Source organism: Felis catus, chromosome C1 (assembly GCF_018350175.1).
Source record: "Felis catus isolate Fca126 chromosome C1, F.catus_Fca126_mat1.0, whole genome shotgun sequence".
Classification (NCBI taxonomy): Eukaryota; Metazoa; Chordata; class Mammalia; order Carnivora; family Felidae; genus Felis; species Felis catus.
Window position 1 is genome coordinate 73,442,019 of NC_058375.1, and position 22,861 is coordinate 73,464,879.

Sequence of the window (22,861 nt, forward strand, 5' to 3'; positions counted from 1 at the left end):
CCTTTGCAAAGCAAGCTAGATCTCCAGATTTTTTTCTCAAGTCTTTTGCAATTGTCTTGTCAATATCGGATTCAAGAGCAATTTTTACTTGGCCTTCCCACAGTATCCCGTTTGATTTTCATGGAAGCAACAGCACTCTTAGTTTTTGCACTCATGTATCATTGATTTATACAATTAAAATATTAAATATAACGTGTTATAATCTAGTTTGGGAATGAACAGTTGACCAAATGGTGAACTTTATGTAACTAGCAGCTTTGTTCTTCATTACTGTCTAGTACAGTATGTATTCTTTTGGGGGGGAGTGGGGTTTGGCTTCTTTAACTTAGCACAATATTTGCAATTCATTCATGGTGTATTTGTCAATAGGTCTTTTCCTTTTTACTGAGTAGTAATCCATTGTATGGCTATACCCCCAGTTGTTTAGTAATTTATTTGATGAACATACTGATGTTTTCTGTTTGGCACTATTAAAATAAAGGTGAACATTTGGTTACAAGACTTTGGGTATACATTTTTATTTTTCTTGGTTAAGTATGTAGGTATGGAATGGCTGGGTTCTGTGGTCAAATGTAAGTTTGACTTTTTAAGAAACTCTCGAACTGTTTTCCAGGGTAGTTGTCCAATTTTACATTCCCACCAGCTGTTCAGGAGAACTCCATTTTCTCCACATTCTTGTGAAGACTTGGTATGGTCATTCTTTAATTTTAGCCATTTATATAAGTCATGTGTTATCTCCTTGTGCTTTTAATTTTCTTTTCCCTGATGAGTGGGAATTTTGAATATCTCTTCACATTCTTATCTTCTATCTGTGTCTCCTTTGGGGAAGTGTCCAAATCTTGTCCGTTCAAAAAAAAAAAAAAAATGAGATTGGTTGTTTACATACCAGATGCAGAGCTTTTGTTGGTTATATAATTTGCAAATATTACCTCCTGCTCTGCGGCTTTCCTTTAAATTTTTGTGTCTTTTGATTTCAGTGAAGTTGAATGTATTGATTTTTGCTTTTGTAGTTCTTGCTTATGATATATTTAAGAAATAATCCAAACCCAAAGTTACTAGGATTATATTTTTTATAGAAGTTTTATAATTTTAGTTCCTATGTTTAGGTCTATGTTCCATTTTGATTTTGTTTTTCTATGTAGTGTGAAGTGAGAATTCCATGTATTATGAAGTATGTTTTTAAACTTACGGCTATCCAATTGTTCCTGTATCATTTGTTGAAAAAGTGATCAGCTTTTCCATTGAATTGCCTTGCCAACTTTGTAAAAAATAAATTGATCATGTATGTGTGGTTGTATTTTTGGATTCACTGTTCTGTTTCTTTAATCTCGATGTCTGTCTTTACACCAATACCACAATGTCTTGATTACTGTAACTTGATAATAATTCTTGAGATAAATTACTATAAGTTCTCCAATTCCGATCTTTTAAAAAATTGTTTTAGCTATTCTAGAGCCTTTGCATTTCCATGTAAGTTTTATGATTGTGTTATAACAAATATTTATACCAAGACGCCCGCTAAGATTTTGATTATATATCTATATATAAATTCGAGAGAGAATTGACATCTTAATAATAGTCTTTCAACCATGAACCATGGTATCTCTCTATTTAGGTCTTATTTGATTTTTCTTAGCAATGTTTTATAATGTCTTACTATGTCTTATATATCTTTTTGAAAATTTATTCATATTTTTATGGTATTTTACATGGTAGTTTTGAAAAATTTAATATGATTGTTATTAGTGTATAGAAATAAATCATCATGTGTTACTGATCGTTGTATCCTGTAACCTTGCTAAACTCATTAATTCTCCTAGGTCTTTTGTAGATTCCTTAGGAAATTCTGCAGAGCAACTGTGCTTTCTGCAACAAAAGGCAGTTTTACTTTTTGCTCTTTGTGTGCCATTATTTCGTTTTCTTACCTTACTGCACTGGCTAGAGCCTCCGGGACAGTGTTGCATAAAAGTGGTGAGAATGGACACTCTTGCCTTACTACTAATCTTAGGGTAAAAACACCCAGTATTTCAATAATGATGTTAGCTATAGACTTTTCAAAGGTCTCCCTTTATCACTGAGGAAATTCTCTTCTATACCTTCTGTGCTGATTTGTTTTGATCACGAATGGATGTTGGATTTTGTCAAATGCTTTCCCTGCATGTGTGTTGTTGTTGTTGTTGTTGTTGTTGTTGTTGTTGTTTTAACGTTTATTTTTGAGAGACAGAGCAAGAGTTGGGGAAGGGCAGAGAAAGAGGGAGACATAGAATATGAAGCAGGCTACACACTTTGATCTGTCAGTACAGAGCCGGATGCAGGGCTTGAACTCACAGGCCCTGAGATCATGATGTGAGCTGAAGTTGGATGCTTAACTGACTGAGTCACCCAGGCGCCCCTCCCTTCATATATTAAGATGATCATATGGTTTTTCTGTTTAGTTTGTTAATATGATAAATTACATTGACTTCCAAATGTTAAACCAACTTTGAATTCCCACATGGGTAGGATGATTATCCTTTTATGTATTGTACTCACTTAACTAAATGTTAATTTTTGCCTCTGTGTTTGTCTGGGATTTGTTCTATAGTGTTTTGGTGGGGGGGGATGGGGCATATGATCTTTATTGAGCTTATCCACTGGAGTGGAAATAATGCCTGTATAGAACCAAATGTTTGTTACTGTAACTTCTGCCTCACAATTAAAATCCAAACAGTTGTTTAAAAACAGTCAAGTCAAAAATGTACTACTTCAGTCAGAATCAATAACTTAAAAAAAAATTTTTTTTTAATCGTTATTTATTTTTGAGGCGGAGAGAGAGAGAGAGACAGAGAGACAGAGTGACAGAGCACAAGCAGGGGAGGAACAGAGAGAGAGGGAGACAGAGAATCCGAAGCAGGCTCCAGGCTCCAGGCTGTCAGCACAGAGCCCAGTGCGGGGCTCAAACTCATGAACAGTGAGATCATGAGCTGAGCCGAAGTCAGACACTCAACCAACTGAGCCACACAGGTGCCCCTCAATAGCTTTTTTTGAAGCCGCAGTTACACTTGAACATGGTTAAGACTTGAATGCAGAGATTTGGTTGGTTGGAAAGCTAATTAAACTTCCAGCTTGACCAAATGGAATGGCAAGGCAGAATTGTGTTTTTCACAGAGATACAGTCCCCTGGAATCACCAGCACCAGACAGCTGTTAAGAGTATTTAGAGTCTTGAGGGGCGCCTGGGTGGCTCAGTCGGTTAAGCGGCCGACTTCGGCTCAGGTCATGATCTCGCGGTCCGTGAGTTCGAGCCCCGCGTCGGGCTCAGTGCTGACACCTCAGAGCCTGAAGCCTGTTTCAGATTCTGTGTCTCCCTCTCTCTGACCCTCCCCCATTCATGCTCTGTCTCTCTCTGTCTCAAAAATAAATAAACATTAAAAAAAAAGAAGTATTTAGAGTCTTGAGATGGTAAGGAATCCATGCATCCTTTAAACAGTCTTCTATTGTCATTTCTTCCCAGAGATTTGTGGATGTGTGGAATGACACCACCACTAGTAATTACAGCCTTGATAAGAGAGTCCAATTCTTTTTCTCCACAAACAGCAAGTTGCAAGTGAGGAGGTGTAATACACTTTACCTTCAATTCTTTTGATGTATTTCCTGTCAATTCAGGAACCTCTGCGGTGAGGTACAGTAAGATGGCTGTGCTGTGCACTAAGGCAGTCATGCCCACTCGTACAAGACTGGTGTCCATGAATATGGCCCACTGGGAACTGCAAGCTGGCTATCCACGAGTGGGAAACTGCCTTTGTCTTGGCCTTGGGAGCCTTCTCAGCCGTAATTACGGCCTGCCATTTTAGATTTTGCTAAAGGTCATACAAGCAAGGCAGAGAAGGTACTAGTCAGCCTGTGAGATCCTGCCACCTAGCCCTTCATTGCACTGCGCTTCCAACTCTGTAGTGTCTTGTAATATCTGTCTCGTTTTGGGTATCACAGTAACGTTGGCTTCACGGAATGAGTTGGGAAGTGTTTTCTCTCTTCAGTTTTCTTTAAGTTTGTGCTGAGTTGGTATTTTTCTTGACTGTTTGGTAGAATTTCCTAGTGAAGCAATCTGGGCCCATTGCTTTATCTTTGGGAAGATGTTTCTTTGTTTTGTGGGAAGGTTTTTAGTCTACAAATTTGACTTCCTTAGTAGATAAAAGGTTATTCAGTTATCTATACTTGAGTGAGCTTTGTTAATTTTTGTTTACCAAGGAATTTGGCCATTTCTTTTAAGTTGTCTTGGCATAGAGTTGTTTATATATAATATTCCTTTATATTCTATAGTGGCTTCTTATTCCAGATATTGATAATTTTGTCTTTTCTTCTTTTGTCATATTAGTTTGGCTACAGATTTGTCAGTTTTTATTGATTTTTTTTTTTGTATTTTCTCTTCTCTGTTTTGTTGATTTCTGCTTTTATTTACTCTTTCTAGTTTCTTAGGACAGAGCTTGTTCATTGATATTAGAATTTCCTTTAAAAAAATTTTTTTAGATTTGTTTGTTTATTTTGAGAGAGAGAGAGAGAGCGCAAGTGATGGGGGGGCAGAGAGAGAGAGGGAGAGAGAGAATCTCAAGCAGGCTCTGCACTGGCAATGCACAGCCCAGTGTGGGACTCAATCCCATGAACTGTCAGATCATAACCTGAGCTAAAATCAAGACTTGAATGCTTAACCACCCAGGCACCCCTGAACCTTCCTTCTTTTTTAATATGGTAAGTTTCCCTGTAAGCATTGCTTACATCTTAGAAATTTCAGCATATTTAAGTTTTATTAGGTTCAAAATGCTTTTCTAATTTCCTTTTTGGTGTTTTCTTGGATTACTTGAAGCTTGCTGTTTAGTTCAAATATTAGTGCACTTTTCTAATGTCTTTTCTGTTATTTTGTTAATTTAATTCCATTGTAGTCAGAGAACATACTTTGTATGATTTGAATTCCTTCCAATTTATCAAGCCTCGTTGTTTTTTTTTTTTTTTTCAACGTTTATTTATTTTGGGGACAGAGAGAGACAGAGCATGAATGGGGGAGGGGCAGAGAGAGAGGGAGACACAGCATCGGAAACAGGCTCCAGGCTCCGAGCCATCAGCCCAGAGCCTGACGCGGGGCTCGAACTCACGGGCCGCGAGATCGTGACCTGGCTGAAGTCGGACGCTTAACCGACTGCGCCACCCAGGCGCCCCTCAAGCCTCGTTTTTAAGACAAAATATGGTCCATCTTGTTAAAAGTTCCAGGTGTACTTGAAAAGAATGTGTATCTGCCTTCTGGTTGGAGTGTTCTATAAATACCAGTTGGTCAGTTAGTTGATAGTATTGTTCAGGTTTTCTGTGTCTTTACTGGTTTTCTGTCTACTTGTGCTGTCCATTATTGAGAGCATAATGGTGAAATAACCAGTTATACTTGTGGATTTGTCTAGTTTTTTTGTGAGTTTTTTATTTGTGTATTTTGAGACTTATAGATGCACAGGGTTTTAGGGTCGTTATGTCTGCATGATAAATTGACCCCTTTATTATAAATTATGGAATAACCTTTTTTCTCTAGCAGTATTCTTTCTTCTGAAATCCATGTTATTAATCTGATTACTCCAGCTTTATTTTGATTTATGTTTACATGATAAATGTTTTTTTTCCATCTTTTTTAAGTTATTTGTTTCTTTTATTTAAGGTAGGTTGCTTGTAGGCAGGATATAGTTGAATCTTGCTTTTTTACCCAGTTTGACAATCTTTGCCTTTTCATTGTAGTTTATAAATTATTTGCTCTTAATATGCAAATAGCTTTCATAATTATAAATAAGGATTTATGAATTTGAATTATTTGGTAGATCCCATCAGGTAACCTTGTTCCTAGATTTTTTTTTTAAGTTTACTTATTTATATTGCAAGAGAGAGAGAGAGAGAATGAGAATGAATCCCAAGCAGGCTCTTCACTCTCAGTATGGAGCCCAACACAGGGCTTGAACTCATGAACTGTGAGATCATTATATGAGCCAAAATTCAGAGTCAAATGCTTAACTGACTGAGCCACCCAGGTGCCCAAACCTTGTTCCTAAATTTTAATTGTCCTTAAGACCACTTTGTTTTAGGGGCGCCTGGGTGGCGCAGTCGGTTAAGCGTCGGACTTCAGCCAGGTCACGATCTCGCGGTCCGTGAGTTCGAGCCCCGCGTCGGGCTCTGGGCTGATGGCTCAGAGCCTGGAGCCTGTTTCCGATTCTATGTCTCCCTCTCTCTCTGCCCCTCGCCCGTTCATGCTCTGTCTCTCTCTGTCCCAAAAATAAATAAAAATGTTGAAAAAAAAAATTAAAAAAAAAAAAGACCACTTTGTTTTATTTAGATTTATTATTTCCAGTTTGCCTTCAGCCACCAAAAAAAAAAAAAAAAAGCCCAAAATTGAGAACAAGGTGGGACTTCCTTAGAAATCAAATGATCTCCAAAGATGAGAAATTGTGCTATAGAGAATGCTTCCGTAATATGTTAGTTATATTAGGGTAAAATGGTGAATGATATGTAGAGGGTCATAAACCAAAATTAACAAAAATATATTAACCAGGTTCCAGTGTTTTTCTAGTATGCTTTGTAATGACTCATATTGGTATAGTCTTTAGGTCACCCAGAATCTTCTATCACATTGGGAGCTTTTTAAAAATACTCATCCCCAGTATTGCCCCAGGCCTATGCCCTGAAATCTATTTTAAGATAACATGTATAACTCACCATAGGGTTCTTAGCTCATAGGTTTGGAAACCATGGTGCCGCCATGGTTATTTGACCCCTTTAATCTCTAACTTCTCTGCTTCTTAGCCTTTTCTCACACAATCTTGGTACCATCAGAGGAAAAAGCCCTGAGGATTAGGTATGACAAACCTAGAATATCAAGCCTGGAGGAAACAGGCTTGACATGTATGTAGCTTCAGCTTTGACTATGCTGTGTATAAATTGCTAGGTTAGTAGGGATCAAATCACTTCTTTTTAAAAAATTTTTCTTTCTTAGGTTGCTCAGTAAAGGATTCTACCTTCTGTATGGTTTAATTTAGTAATATCATGTTGTTTTCATTAAGCAAATTTATTACCTACTCTCTTGCTGGGTAATGGTCATCACCTTCTTTTTGAGAAAGAAAATAGTTTTTTTAAACTTGTGCTTCCTCTCCTTCTACCCCACGTCTCTGCCAAAAAGCCACATTGATTCTACCATGATTTTTTAGTTTCTACAATTTCCTTGGTCTCAGTGTGAACTGGAATGTATTTATTTATGTTTGCCTGATTCAAATAGAAGAAGATGACTATAAAATAGGTCAGTTTTGAGTAAGTTGTTTTAAAATACAGATTAAAATGACCATTAGTAGTATTGTGTGGGAAATGTTTGCTTTTCAACAAGATAAAGAATGTTGTACTTACTTGAGAATCTTATCCATATAATACTTGGATTATCTATGTTTCACATAATTAAAATACAATAAAACACGTGTTAAGAGCCAAATGATTAAATGTTAGTCTTCACTGATGGATATTACTGCCTAGAATTTTCCTGCATCTTTGGTTATCACTGAGAATACCAATCATCGTTGCATTGGGCACGTTGAATCATCAGCTAGTAAGGAATTCTAGTTAACAGGATGCTGGATAATGAGTTTTTGTTATATAAGACATAAGTAAAGTAGGAGAATTTTGGAAATTGGTGCTTAAAAATTAACTTTTCTAGAATCTTAAAATCTGTAACTGATTTTTAAAGATCTATTAAAAGCATGAATTCATCTAAAAAGCTATAATGTATCCATATCTCAAGATATGAATCTGTAAGATATAAAAATTAATATCAAAACTCTTTGTTATTAAAATATAAAAATTAATGACAATGGTGATATCTAGTCTATGTGAACTTCAGTTGATATTTTAGCAAGCTAAGACTGGAAACTGTTATCTGATCAGAATTTCTTCATCTGTAGTAGAATCCTGCAAAATAAATACCTTTAACATTGGTTCTTGAACTACTGGTTGTATCCAAATCTTATTATTTTCAAACTAAAAGGATGGGGGCAGTGAAGGCCAGTCAGAATTAATAAATGTTGCATTTCATTGGGTTTGGTAACAAACAGTTTATTCTCAAGAACATTTAAAATATTTCTCTATATGCCTCCCATAATGATGGTTATAGCATCCTTGAAAGAAGGGACTGCCCAGCCTTAGGAGACCTAATGGTTGGTGGGGAGCAGTGAGGGAGAATGGGACATGCACTTAGCCCAGAAGAATCAGTCCCATCAGTTAAAGACTATCTTGACTGGAATACCCATACAACAGGTTTAATTTTTTTTTAAGTTTGTTTCTTTATTTTGAGAGAGAGAGAGAGAGCACAGACAGGGGAATGGCAGAGAGAGGGAGAGGATCCCAAGCAGACTCCACGTTGTCAGCGCAGAGCCCTATGTGGGGCTTGAACCCACGAACTGTGAGATCATGACCTGAGCCGAAATCAAGAGTCCAATGGTCAACTGACTGAGCCACCCAGGCACCCCCTCCCCCCCCCCCCCCCACTGCTTACAACTAGTTTATACCATGAAGTTGAGTAGCGTTATTTTTCACAGATCTAAACTATTTCAAAAATTGCTGTAAATTCCAAATTAATGGGAATACCAATGAACTATTTACATAGAAAAAAAGGATATTCTAAAACTGTTTTTTCATAAACCAAAAGAAATACTCTATATAACATGATTTCTTGGTTCCTGGACCATCACATCAGCATCACCTGGGAACTTGATAGAAATGCACATTTCTTGGGCCCTGAGGATTAGTTAACTGGAGAAGGTAGGATGGCAGGAATCTATAGTTTACAAATCCTGCAAGTCATTCTGGTACATGCTCAAATTCAAAACTGCTCCTTTACAGTATGACGTACACCAAGCTGTAGTGAAATAATGGCAAGTTTTCAGCATAACAAATTCTAATTTTCAGACAGCTGTTGCATTAGGTTTTAGTTAATGATCTCCAAACCCAGCTGGAGTTGAATCCAAGTTATTTCCTTATTCTTTTTACTTACTAGTCAATGGAGCACCAGGTGCAGTTGTTGAAGTGTGAAAATAATTCAGCTTTGTAGATAGTATTGGCATTTCTTTCTTGATTTTGAAAATGCTTTAGTTTTCCTGCTATGGTATTCAGTAATCAAAGCACATCTATTTTAATGGCAGTTTGGACTTACAATAAAATTGGAGGAAACCTCTGAATCTTCCTGGCAGTTTAATATCAAAATTAATATTTTAGCTGGATTACAAAGTTTACACATAGTTGAGTTCCTCCTATTGTAATTTTCCTCCAGTGTTTACATTTTAGGAACAATTTTTGTCTTCCCTGAATAACTTAACTTTGTGCTTTTACATCTTTCATATTATTGCATCTTTATTTTTACTTTTAAAAAGAATGCTAGCAGAGATTTATTTTAATAAAGTGCATCCTATAGTAATAAGGCCCAAGTGTATGCTTTCTGAATTACAAAACTCATCAAGTTCCCAGAAGGCATTCCAGAGGCGCCTGGGTGGCTAGGTTGGTTAAGCGGCTGACTCTTGGTTTCAGCTTGGGTCATGATCTCGTGGTTCATGAGTTTGAGCCCCACGTTGGACTCTATACTGATGGTGTGAAACCTGCTTGGGATTCTGTCTCCCTCTGTCTGCAACTCCTATGCTTGCTCGCTCTCTCTCTCTCTCTCTCTCTCTCTCAAATTAAATAAATAAACATTTTTAAAATTAAAAAAAAAAAAAAAAAGTGTTCCAAAGGCATATTAGTAAGATGTGAAGCCAAGGATATAGGTCTTAAAATTGCTTTACCTGTTGAAGTGAGTTAAAATGGGTATTTAAAAGTGGACAGTGTGGTCAGAAACACTTAAGATGTTTATTAGGTAAACAGGTAAACACATGATTTTACACTAATATTCTAAGATTCGTTTGGGTTGTATTGCACATATATTTAGGTAGTGTTAGTAAAATAAATCTTTAGATCAAAGGCTGATGGTCTTAAAATTCTGTCTTGATGCTCTTTATTTTTAACTCTATCTTCATGATCTCATTCACTCCCTTGACATCAGCTGCTGCCTTTATGTTGTGACTCCTAAAGTTCTGTCTTTACTTCAGAAATTTCTCCTGTGAGTTGTATGTCTTCAGCAACCTACACATTATTGACTAGACGTTCCATAGACACCTATGTCTAAAACTCATAATCCAAGTTTTCTTCACAGTAGCCCTGTGGACATTTATGGAATCAGAGTTAATAATAGTCTGTTTTTCACATGGTCTTGATCCCAGATATTCACACAGGACCTTATTCTCCATTAAAATGTCATTCTGATGTTTCTGGAAATCTTCCAGAGGTGTCTCAAATGTGTTAAGGAAAAAAATAAAAAGTAGAATCCCCCCTCTGTCTCCAAGCATCTGCCCTATCAACTTTTTGTCAACTGAACAACCATCTCCAATCAAGCATCATTGTCTCTGCTGCTTCCCTAAAAGGAAATGTCAGAAAGTAGAGCCCTCATGGTGCCAAGATTGATGCTATGTTCCATACAGAAATAGAGAAAATTCTTGTATCCTTCTCGATCCGTGTCATACTTTATCACTTGTGAATCTGATTCGTGTGGCTTTGTGGGGAGGTGGCTGACTACAACTATTCATGCTTTTCCTCTCATAGTATGTCTTTATTGCTAGGAAGCAGCTGCCCACCCAAGGCTCAATTTTTTGCCACCACCCCTACAGCTAGGGATAGCCATATGACTAGTGTTTGCCAAGATAGTTGGGAAATTACTGTGTTTTCTCCACTCTGTCTTCCCACATCTGCTAACTAGATGCAAAATACTTTGAGTTCTTGGAGAAATGTCAAAGTTACAAGAAGGAAGGAAGCTGACTCCTTGAATCATTGTATAAAAGGCCATCTACCAGTCTGGAACACACATTGGTACTTGAATAAGAACTAAACTTCTGTTATGGTAAATGATTGAAATTTTATGTATTCTAGTACTTATTATTTCCCTACCTAAAATAGTACTCCTCTGTATTACAGAGCCCTTCATTAAATGGCTCCTTGGGGCGCCTGGGTAGCTCAGTGGGTTAAGCGTCTGACTCTAGGTTTTGGCTCAGGTCATGATCTCAGGGTTTGTGAATTTGAGCCCTGCATCTGGCTCTGTGCTGACAGTGCAGAGCCTGCTTGGGATTCTCTCTCTCCCTCTCTCTCTCTCTTCTTCTCTGCCTTTCTCCTGCTTGTGCTCTCTCTCTCTCAAAATAAATAAACTTAAAAAAATAAAAACAGTTCCTTTATCATTGTCCTGTATTTCCTTTCTCCATCCCAAACACTTGGGTATATGGCTGTCCATGGGGCTGGGAGAGAACAGCTGCCACATTACACTTTCTAGTTCAGATCTTTTCTGCTCTTGTGCTTTCTCTATCCTGTCTTCTACACCTGTCAGGCTTGGTAGTATTCTTATATAATAAGCTCGAAATAAAAGCCCTTATGAAATAGACTCTTCAACATACCCCCTACATACTTGATTTGTCAGTTTGAACTTCAGTGTAGATTTCCAAATGTCTTGAATCCCTTTCTTCTTCTACCCCAATTGCTTTTCTTCCTATTCCTAATTTCCAAACTCAGTGCAGGGTACCATCCTCCTCCTCAGTATAGCTTAGAAAAAAAGCCTTAACCTCTTCTGGGTTCCCAGGCTTCATCCGTATTGCAACTGCTTTCCTTTGGGTCTTAATCTCCATTATGTCTTCAGCTGATTAATACTCAACTCCAGGGCTATCACCCTATAAAGTGATGCTTCATAGAACCTTGCATTGTGGAGGGATTGTATGGGCTTTTACTTAAAGCTCTTCAAAAATGTCTCTACATTGCTTGCAAAGAAGTTCTCAAAGTATGATCCATGGGTGTCGGGTTCTAAAGACCCTTTCAGGGAGTTCACAAAGTAGTACACAACTATTCCATAATAATTCTGAGATGTTAGTTGCCTTTTTCACTAGTTGCCATTTGTGCTCATGGTGCAAAAGCAGTCATGACACCAGATTGTACTATTTAATCTTTGTATTCTTTACCACTTTGATCATAGTTACAAAACAAAGTCATTTTCATATAACGATGTCCTTTATAAAGCAATCAAAACCATTAACCTTATTAAATCCTGACTATTTAGTATATGTATATTTTTAATACTCTGTGACAAAATGGAAGATATACCAAGTGGTTCTGCGTATTAAAGTACAATGATTGTCTTGAGAAAAAGCAATTGTGTTGATTGTTTGAATTGTAAGCTCAACAAGCCATTTTTTTCATAGAACGCTGTTTTTACTTGAAAGAAAAACCAACAGATAAACTATGTTTATTCAGACTTGGGTAGTTGGCAGACATTTTCTCAGAAACAAAGTGAACTTGTCACTTCAAGGAAAACCAACTGACTGACGGTATTTATTGCTATTATAAAATTTGACAAACTGTGGCTGTCACCACAAATATGACAGCTTACCAATACTTACAGACTTTTCTTATGAGAATGGTGGTGATATAATGAATGATTTTTTTTTTTTTTTTTTTTTGCTAGGGGGCGGGGGGATCGTATAATTAAATGTGCTAGCATTTGGAGGATCTACATATTGCCATGAGCCAGTATTTTCCAAGTGACAGTACAAGGTAGATCAGTATAACAATGTATGAAAAGTTTAACAATATAGTTTTATATCACATTGCAATTAACCTTTAAGAAATCAACACTTGCTGAGTTTTAATGTAGTGTCAAAGAATATTCCTAATTGTTTGCAAAAGCTATTAAAATACTCCTTTTTCAACTATGTATATTCATGAGTCTGATTTTCTTCATAGACTCCAATCCAAAGAATATATGTTTACATTTTGAATGGAGAAGCAGGTATGAGAATCCAGTTTTCTTTCATTAAGCCAAACATTTTTTAAAAATGTGCAAAAAATATAAAAACCCTTTACTGATTTTTTGTTTTGGAAAAACACAAAAATATATCACTTATTTCTAACATGTTTTATTGTTATGTGTAAATGAATTAATATTTTAAGTTTTATAATTTTTATTTCTACTAAGATAATGATAGCTACAACCCACATGAACAAAAACTCTGAAGTCCTCAATTTTTAAGCATATAAAGAAGTTCCAAGATCAGTAAGTTTGAGAACTGCTGACTTAAAAGTTCATATTCCCAACGTGGTGATGAAGATACTATGATCTGGCTTCTGCCCAACTGCCTGTCTTATGTTTTACTTTGCCCTTACCCTTTTTCCCATATTCTAAGCTTATCAAGAACCACTTTTAGGGTCTAAATGCACCATGCAGTGTTGTGTGCCTCCAAGCCCTTTTCCATCATCACACCATTTTACATTCCTACTAGCAGGGCATGAAGACTCCAATTTCTCCACATCTTTGCGAGTTGGTTGGTTTGGTTTAATTATAGCCATCCTAGGGGATGTAAACTGGTTTGGATTTGCATTTCCCTAATGACTAATATTGTGTTGAGCATTTTTTCATGTGTTAGTTGATCATTTTGTGTACCTTCTTTGGAGAAATATTCATCAGGGGCTTTGCCCATGTGAGTACTTTCTTCACAATCAGTATGTGTCCATATGAGTAAGTTAACATTTCCCCTTGGATGTATAAGAGAAAGGAAATCTTAAAGTTTGGAGGAAAAAAAATAGCACTTAGGAGACTTAAAGTTAAAATGAGGGCTTAGATATTATAATGTTTACATATAAAAATTCCTCTTAAACTTTCACTACCAGCTTACTGTTTTTTGGATATGGATAATACTTGTTGATCTTTATCACAATATTGCATAATGAAATATCCAGAAGAAGTAAATCCATAGAGACAACACAGATTGGTAGTTGCCAGGGGATAGTGGAGAGGGAAATGCTTAATGGGAATTGGATTTCCTTGAGGGTGAAGAAAGTGTTTCAGAGCTAGATAGATATGATGGTTGCCCCCATTGTGAATGTGCTAAATGCCACTGAATTGTTCACTTTGAAATGATTAATTTTGTTACAAGAACTTCACTTTTAAAAATCACCAAAAATAAGCAAGTACTCACAAAATCTTACATGAGTTCATTAATACTAAAAACAAAAGCATTTATAAACTCAACAGTTTTAACAAGCACTTATTGAATGCCTCTATATGCAGTATCTTTTCCTAGGCCCTGTAGATACATGTTTTACATATACATTATGCTTGTGCATTAATTATACATTAATTCTTAACATTAATGAAAATACATTACAAAAATCAAATTTTCTTTCCAAACTTAATCTCACTGATGAACTGCCACTAAAAATATATTGGTTAATGCTCTTGAGATGATTAGGTAAGAAAATTAAAGTAGCTATTAAATATCCCATCAGTCCGATAACCACCAATATAATTCTTTTTGTTGTTAGGTTACTAAATTAAAGGAATATGAGTTATATTTTACTTAATGTACTTGCTAAACATGATTATAGGTTTTACAGTTATTGCACAAATTAAAAAATGTGCAATTCTTTTTTTTTTTTTAATTTTTTACATTTATTTTTGAGAGAGTGAGACAGTGTATGAGTGGGGGAGGAGCAGGGAGAGAGAGAGACACAGAAACTGAAGCAGGCTCCAGGCTCTGAGCTGTCAGCACAGAGCCCAACGCAGGGCTCAAACCCACCAACTGTGAGATCATGACCTGAGCCTAAGTCGGAAGCTCAACCGGCTGAGCCACCCAGGCGCCCCTAAAAAATGTGAAATCCTTATACATTACAACCTTTTTTTATTATCAATCTGAGAAATATACTAATCACCTATATGAAAAAATTAATATTGGTAGTAGCTAATGTGGAATTCTCATTATGTATTTTAAGTGCTTTATATGCATCATTTGTTCTGTGCATGCTCTGTGGTGAGTGTTTTATATGCATTCTCATGTTTTGATTCTTAAACCCTAAGAGGGGCGCCTGGGTGGCTCAGTCGGTTGAGCGCCAGACTTTGGCTCAGGTCATGATCTCACAGTTTGTGGGTTCAAGCCCTACATTAGCTCTGTGCTGACAGCTCAGAGCCTGGAGCCTGCTTCAGATTCTGTGTCTCCCTCTCTCTCTTGCCCCTCCCCTGCTTGTGCTCTCTCTCTCTCTCAAAAAATAAATAAACGTTAAAAAAAATTAAAAAAAAAAAAAACCCTAAGAGGCCCCATTATTATTGTCATCTGATGAGGAAACTTGGTGTCAAAGTGATCACCGGCTGAATACTGATGTCAGGATACTATTCCCACGTTAATCTGGCTCCAGAGCCTGTGCTCCACCTTTGACTGGTTGTCTGAGACTTGGTTTCTTTTTATTTTAAGAAGGAACTTAACTGCACAGTTAAATACAGAATGATAATATCGTAGAAGTACCTTTTTTCCTCAAGTACCTATTTATAAAATATGAAATATTATAGTTAGTCATGGGTAAGCCCATTTCAAGACGATTCTTTATGCCTCTCAATCGCTTAAAATGAATACTTTGATAGAAGATGGGGACTCCAACTGATAATTCTTCATATCTTTTCTTGAGTTTTCCCAAGATAGTACATCTCAAAACATCCTCCATGTTTTTACAGATTTCTCAAGTGATCTATTCCTATTTTTGGTTTCCACCAGTGAACATAAAGATCATTTAACAATACAGTCAGAGGAGTGAAAAGAAAAACTAGTGAAGAAAAGTGATCAGAGCCTTAGGAACTTATGGGACACGATCAAGTGGACCAAAATATATTGTTAATCTTATTGCAGATCTTTTATATGTAATCAGTTGGTTTTTTTTTCTTGCTGCTTTCAAGATTCTCATTTTGGCCTTGGCTTTTAACCGTTTGATTTAATGTGTAACCGTGGATCTCTTTAACTTTCTCCTTCCTGTAGTTCATTGAGCTTAAATGTGTAGATTCATGTCTTACAACAAGTTTTGGGTGTTTTCAACCTTTATTTCTGCATATAAGTCCTCTATATGTTTTGTTAGGTTTACAACTGAGTATTTTTTGTGTAATTATAGATGATTTTGTAATTTTCATTTTTGTGTCTATGTGTTTATTTCTAGTATAGAAATACGTTGGGTTTTGTATTTTTATCTTGTATCCTGGAACTTGGCTGACCTCACTTATTCTAGGATTGTTTTGTTTTGTTTTTGTAGATTCCTTGTGATTATCTTCATAGAAAATCATATCATCTTCAAATAGGGTTAGTTTTATTTCTTCTTTTTCTATCTGTATGTTGCTGCTGTTGTTGTTGGTAATGCTAGATCTTCTAACACTATTTTAAATAAAAGTAATGAGATTATACCTTATACCTTGTTTCTGATATTAGAAGGAAAACATTCAATTTCAGTTTTTTACTATTAATGTCATGGTAGCTATAGGATTTTGTAGAGGAACTTTCCCTCCACCTTCTTAGAGTCTTGTGGTTATTTTATATATAATGTCCAGGGTTTTTAGGTGTACACAGTGAGAAGAATAGCAAAACATTGGTCTACTCCATCTCCCTTGAAGTGAAAGGTGCTATCACTTCTTTTTTTTACAGGATGATCTACTTAAACTTTTAAGTGTTAATGATAGCACAGGCACCCCTTGTTGACTGCCTGGAAACCACACAAGAAAGCACTTGGCAGTGTTCAGTGTCCAGCCTTCAGCCTTTCATATAGAAATTTATTTGGTCAGTTCTCATAGTGATTGAGTTCGAGGAGAAGTGATCCAAGCTAAAAATACTCGTAAGAAAATGATGTGATTGAGTTCAGGAAGAAGAGTTCAAGGAGAGTGATCCAAGCTAAAAATATTCTTAAGAAACTGATGTATGCAATCAGACAACCACTTTATGTAATTTATAAGTGATTGCCAAATGCTCCGTCCACGCAGATGAGGTAGTGTTTGTTTGGACAGTACATTCACGGTGAGTGTTGCGGAAGAAAGGATCAGTTAAATAGATTCATAATTTGTTTTTGGTGCAGCTTTGTTGCTTCCTACTTTGCATAGTGCACACATTTTATGGGGAGTAAATTAGACTTCATAACAGTGTTTGGGGATTTACACAATTCAGATTTGTCCCTAGAAAATGCTGAAGATCCACTTTAATTCAGTTATTTGATGCGCCAAGCTCTTAGAGCCCCGCTTATCTAGCTGTGCAACAGGTGTACTTGCCATGGGGTCCTGATGGGTCAAGTTTTGTGCCCTGCATCCTCACCTGCAGACATTTCTCAGATGGACACTGCCAGTTTCTTCAGTGATTTCTCTTTGCCTACAGGTCTTACTTATGAGTAACCTATTTTTTTTCTATATATATACTCTTGCCCTAAGGCAGTTTACTATTAGGCTTGCTGTTTGGGGAGTTTTTTGGTTTTTGTTTTTTTCTTTCTTAGGAGTAGTTACTCTGGGGTCACAGACCACCCCCTTCCTAAAATGTACCAGTCTGTCTTTCTGGAGAGAGGGTGTCCACAGTATTCTACATATTCTCAAAGGAGTCCATGACCCCAAAAAATCATAATGCCAGTAATACTTTTACTCTGCTCTATCATGCGTATATAGTTTAAATCTCTTATAAAGCACCTTAGCTTATTATCTACTGAAGTTTTAATGATGTCATTGCCAATTTGTATGGTTTTCTCTTATAAATATTAAAATTTGGTAATTTTTTTCTTCGTGTTCTTTGCCTTTTATTATTCACCTGTTGTCTATATACTTTTCAGTTTAACATGCAGAAGTTTCAGTATTTTTTTAAAAATTTTTTTCTTAATGTTTATTTATTTTTCAGAGAGACAGAGACAGAATGCGAGTGGGTTAGGGGCAGAGAGACAGGGAGACACAGAAGCAGAAGCAGGCTCCAGGCTCTGAGCTGTCAGCACAGAGCCCGACGCGGGGCTTGAACACACAAGCCATGAGATCATGGCCTGAGCCGAAGTCGGACGCTCAACTGACTGAGCCACCCAGGCGCCCCCAGAAGTTTCAGTATTTAAAGCAAGGCAATGGATTGCTCTTTCGTTCTGCTATATCTTTTCTCCCTGAAGTCCTAATCTGCTACCCACAGTACAGAAAAACTACACTTTTGGGGCATTTGTGAGGTATTTATTTTCTGCTGAGACCATTGCAGAATTGAGCTGTGGCAGGGAGAGATAGTTATATATTCGTGGGTCCTTTAATTTGTATAAACCACAAAACTTATTTCCATATAATTTCTCTTATTTCTCTTTAAATGTGTAGGTTAAATTATTTAGTACATTGAACATTTAATTACACATTCAAAGAGAAGGGTGTTCCCCAAAACAACTGTAATGTTCAAAACAATTGTCATTAAACGATATACAATTTTTTTTTTAAATCTTCAGTTCTGTTTTCATCACTTTTTCTGTAGCCTGGTGTATATGCATCTTGGTGACTTCAGTGATGTGTAGAATTTAGTTTGGTGTTTTTAATGCAGCTATAGTGTTTCATATTTAGCTTGATCATTACCTTCTTGCACTAAATAAGGCCTTTAATGCCCTGCCAGTGCAGGAATAGGTCATTACTGCTGTTACGAATAGTCTTTTAAAAGACTTGAGTTTGTTGATAATCTGCCATATGGGAAGGTTCATTGAGCCAAGGTCTATGCCACCTTGCACGGGAGCCTTGAAGAACTAGAATGGCCATGAAGTTTAGCGTCTATCTTTGGTGTTGGGTGGGTGGTTTAGTGCCAGTAGTCCCTAACCCACCTGTAATTTTATGACTCTCAGGTTGTGCCCATGTTGTTTGGAGGTGATAGGTTTTGTGGTGGTCCTGAAATAGCTTGCGTAACAGATTCTGTAATTCATTACTCAAACATGAAGAAAACATTACTTCAAAAAAGCATCGTAAGGATTTTAAATATACTGCCTACATTCTCTAAGTGCACTGCAAATGTGCTGTAACTAATAAAGCTTCCCCACTGATTTAAGAGAGTCTCAGAAGAAGCTGTACTAACTAGATGCAGAGCATCTTTGATAAAAAAAAAAAAAAAAAGACTTGGAACTGTCAAATACTTAGCAAGTCAAGAATATGGCTATATTGCAAACACCCTTACTGGTTTTACATTTGTCACAGGTGGAAAGAGAGAGTATTTTACCATCAAGAGCTATTACTGTTATTATTCAACTAAGTGAGATTTGATTCTATAAACAAACATTACTAATAAAAATCCTCTTAATTTTCCACACTTTTTATCATTTTATGTTTAGGCATAACACTATGTTACTAATTATCGTGTTTGTTAAAGCAAAGTAAAAACACTTGAAAAATAGAACGTGCATATAAATATATTATTTGAATGAGGAAAGTAGTGACTCCCCCATTTGCACGTTTTTATAGAAATTTTTTAAAGTTGTGTTCAATATACAGTGCATATAATTTAGTACACATGATGAACCAAGAACAGTGATTAATTTTTACAACATGTTTCATGGTCTGGCTAGAGTTTTATCACTTTAAAAACTAAAAAATCCACAGGGTTGCCTGGATGGCCCAGTCATTTGAGTGTTCGACTCTTGATTTCAGCTCAGGTCATGATTTCATGGTCATGGGATCAAGCCCCACATTGGGTTCTGTGCTGAGTGTGGAGCCTTCTTAAGATTCTCCCTCTCTCTCTCTGTGCCCTTCTTCCATGTTTGTGCTTGCTTGCTCTCTCTCTAAAATAATACTAAAAAAAATTCCACATACAAAACGATAACTTCTTTTTAAAAGTTTATTTTTGAGAGAGAGAGAGAGCGAGAGAGTTAGCGAGCAGGGAAGGGGGAGAGGGAGGAAGAGAGAGGATCTGAAGCAGGCTCCACACTGTCAGCACAGAGCCCGATGCAGGTCTTGAACTCATGAACCATGAGATCATGACTTGAGCCAAAATCAAGAGTCAGATGCTTAACCAACCGAGCCACACAGGCACCCCCTTTTAAAAATATTTTTAATTAATTTTGTGGCTAATTTTCACAGCAGTGATTGAGTATGTAAAATTTTATCAGTAGATGGAATAATTACAAAAACTGTTAATATTACAGAATTTCTTTATATATTCTGTCATTATGTATTCTGTAGATGGAATGGGTACCCAGTTGTGAAACAGCACATAAAGTCTTCTTTTCCAAATACTTGGTTTTAGAAAAACTAGTGAAAGTAAATTCAGCATTGTTGCTTGTAGGTGAATCTTTTAAAGGCAATTTTATGCATGTCTGGGCTGCTAGAGGAGACCTCTCACGCTTCTGTCAGCACCTGAGTGACAACAGCACTGTTTTATTTTCCTTTGTGGAAAGAGGGCGGTGTGTGTACATAACAATATCATAATAGTTTTAGACTATGATGACAGTTTGAGGTTGTTTGGGAGATAAGATTTCTTAAAAATTATTGAATATAATAACGTGTGTAGGTTCTCAATAAATACTCTTTGAGTTTAACCTGAGACAACCTCCAAATCCTGTGTAGATGCTTATAGCCTCATACATTACCTTGATTTATAGATCCATTTGGGAAGCACTGTCAATTTGAAAAATATTATGCTTTCTATCATGTGGCATATGCTTCTTAAAAGTCTACCCTGCTTCCTTTCTCTGTTTCTTCTTAGCCTCATTCTATAGATTGTCTTTATTTGCTCCTTAAATGTTGGTATTTCCTAAGATTCTGTTCCAGAGTCTCTCTCCCATGCTACATATTCTAGATTATCTAGGCAGTTGCATTCATTTCCATGGTTTTCCCAGATGTCTTTCTTCTACTTGAATGTTTATTCTGAACCTTTGACCTATGTGCCCAATTATCTACATAACATCTCCTGGATGGTCCCAGGCAATTCAGCGATATGTTCAACATTAAGCTCATCTCCTTCTTTGCACATTCCCATCTAACTCTCCCAAGGGAAAATAAAAGAACACATGTATGCACATACATATAGAATGTGGACACACACACACATGCACATGCACACGTGCATATACATATAGAGTATATGGGCTTCTCCTCCTGTTTTGGAAAGCCCACTGCTAATATGTAGCAGGCTTGGAACTTCTATTCAAGTCTTCTGAATGTGAATCCTGAGCTCAGAGTATACTTTCTATAATGTGGTGGTGACCGTGTCTTCTGAACCAAAATATAAGATATATGGTTTGACGGTATTTGAAGCCTGTGCTTGTTACTGTAATTATACCTCATTGCTTTTTTGTGTCATTTTATTAAGTTGTCGGCATTATGGTGGACAGACACCAGTAATACATTTAATATTAAAAAAATCACAACTCTGATTAGTATGAGACATGTGGTATGTGGTACATATGCATGCATTGTGTGTGTGATGTTACCTAATTAGGGAGATGAGATAATGCTTCGCCTTCAAGGGATGATGAAATTCCATGTGGAGGTTGAGGAGTTCACCAGGCAGCATTAGGGTGTGGGGGAAATAGAAGAATGTTCAAGTGAGACAGCTTGCACCGAGATCTGGTGGTAGGAAGGTGCATAGTGTGTGTGGGCGGCTGTCTCTGTGCAAGGTAACTTGTCATCTTGGTAGAGGTTTTTATCCCCTCTTTTCTCTCTTGCCCCTTTATTTCCTTATTCTAAAAAAAAACCAAAAAACCCTCAAAGCTAAAGTTTATATTAAATAGAGAGTAATAGTAATAGAATGCAAAAGGTAACTGCTTTTCAAACCATGTGGTAGTGATTTGAGTTAGATGAACCGTAGAATTTAAGGAGTGAACAGCCAGGACTTAGAATGTAATGCAACACCAAAAATGAAAAAGGGCTTGTGATGATGTGGTTTCTCCTCTTGTTACCAAAAATCACTCTAGCATTTATAACCACTGTCCTGCTACATTTTGATAAACCAGGGAGTAATTAAATCCTAAGTAATAAATTTCAGAATCTCTGCTTAAATTATAAATGACTCATTTTGTAAGTGCATTTTTTACCGTGAAGTTTAGCATGCCATGCAATATGTCTTTGTGTGTTTGAGAATGAATTCAGGCTGTAGAAATTCTATTAGAATGTAGAGTGACTTTTGAACTACACTGATCTCTGGTCTTTGGTATTCTAAACTTAATGACTGTTTATTCTCTTGTTCTGTATATGCATATGTATTATCCTTCAAAGGTAATTCTGAGGTTTGGGTCTTCAGAACATTTCTTCAAGTACTCTTACCCATTTCTTGAGTAGGAAAATTATGTTCTAGAAATGAGAAATTATTTTCATTGTCTTTAAAAACTTAGTTCATATCTGTTTTTCTTTGCAGAAAGGGCTATTGCAAGACATGAAGTTCGAGAAATTGAGCAGCGACATACAATGGATGGTCCTCGACAAGAGGCAGCGCTAGATGAGGAGGAGGATATGGTGATCATTTATAACAGAGTCCCCAAAACTGCAAGCACCTCTTTTACCAATATTGCCTATGACCTTTGTGCAAAGAATAAATACCATGTTCTTCACATCAACACTACCAAAAATAATCCAGTGATGTCACTACAAGACCAGGTAAACACTTAGGAGATGAATAAATGTTTTCTGATACTTTCCCACTCTCTTTGTATCTCAAGAGGAAGGAACATTTTTAGAGATCTGTGTGCTGACTCCAGTGAATTGTAAGTCTCTTGGGGGAAGGACCAAACACCTTTTCTATAATTTTACATTTTTCCACAGTATTTGATACATTTCTTTGCATATTATATGTATTCAAATATTTATAAAAAGTAGTTTATGAATAGCTTTGGATTTGTAAAGAGAAAATGATGCCTTTGATATCCTTTTAAAAATATGAAAATTTTTTAGCAAGATACCCTGCAATAAAAATCGTTCTGCTGTCTCATTTTATGGTAGAGAAATTTATTTATTTATTTATTTATTTATTTATTTATTTATTTATTCA

General features: G+C 36.5%; 1 protein-coding gene across 4 annotated transcripts in view; it reads left to right on the forward strand.

Moving 5' to 3' along the window:
- HS2ST1 (heparan sulfate 2-O-sulfotransferase 1) overlaps window positions 1-22,861 on the forward strand; it is a 175,564-nt gene that overhangs the window by 115,275 nt on the left and 37,428 nt on the right. For 3 of the 4 annotated variants that reach the window (XM_045036139.1, XM_006934882.5, XM_003990280.6), the window contains one exon: window positions 22,232-22,470. In XM_045036139.1, the coding sequence (XP_044892074.1) occupies window positions 22,282-22,470 (189 nt within the window). In that variant the 5' untranslated portion in view covers window positions 22,232-22,281. Of the gene's footprint in view, window positions 1-16,189; window positions 16,214-22,231; window positions 22,471-22,861 lie in introns of those variants that run through there. The other variant, XM_019837380.3, reaches the window with a different exon arrangement.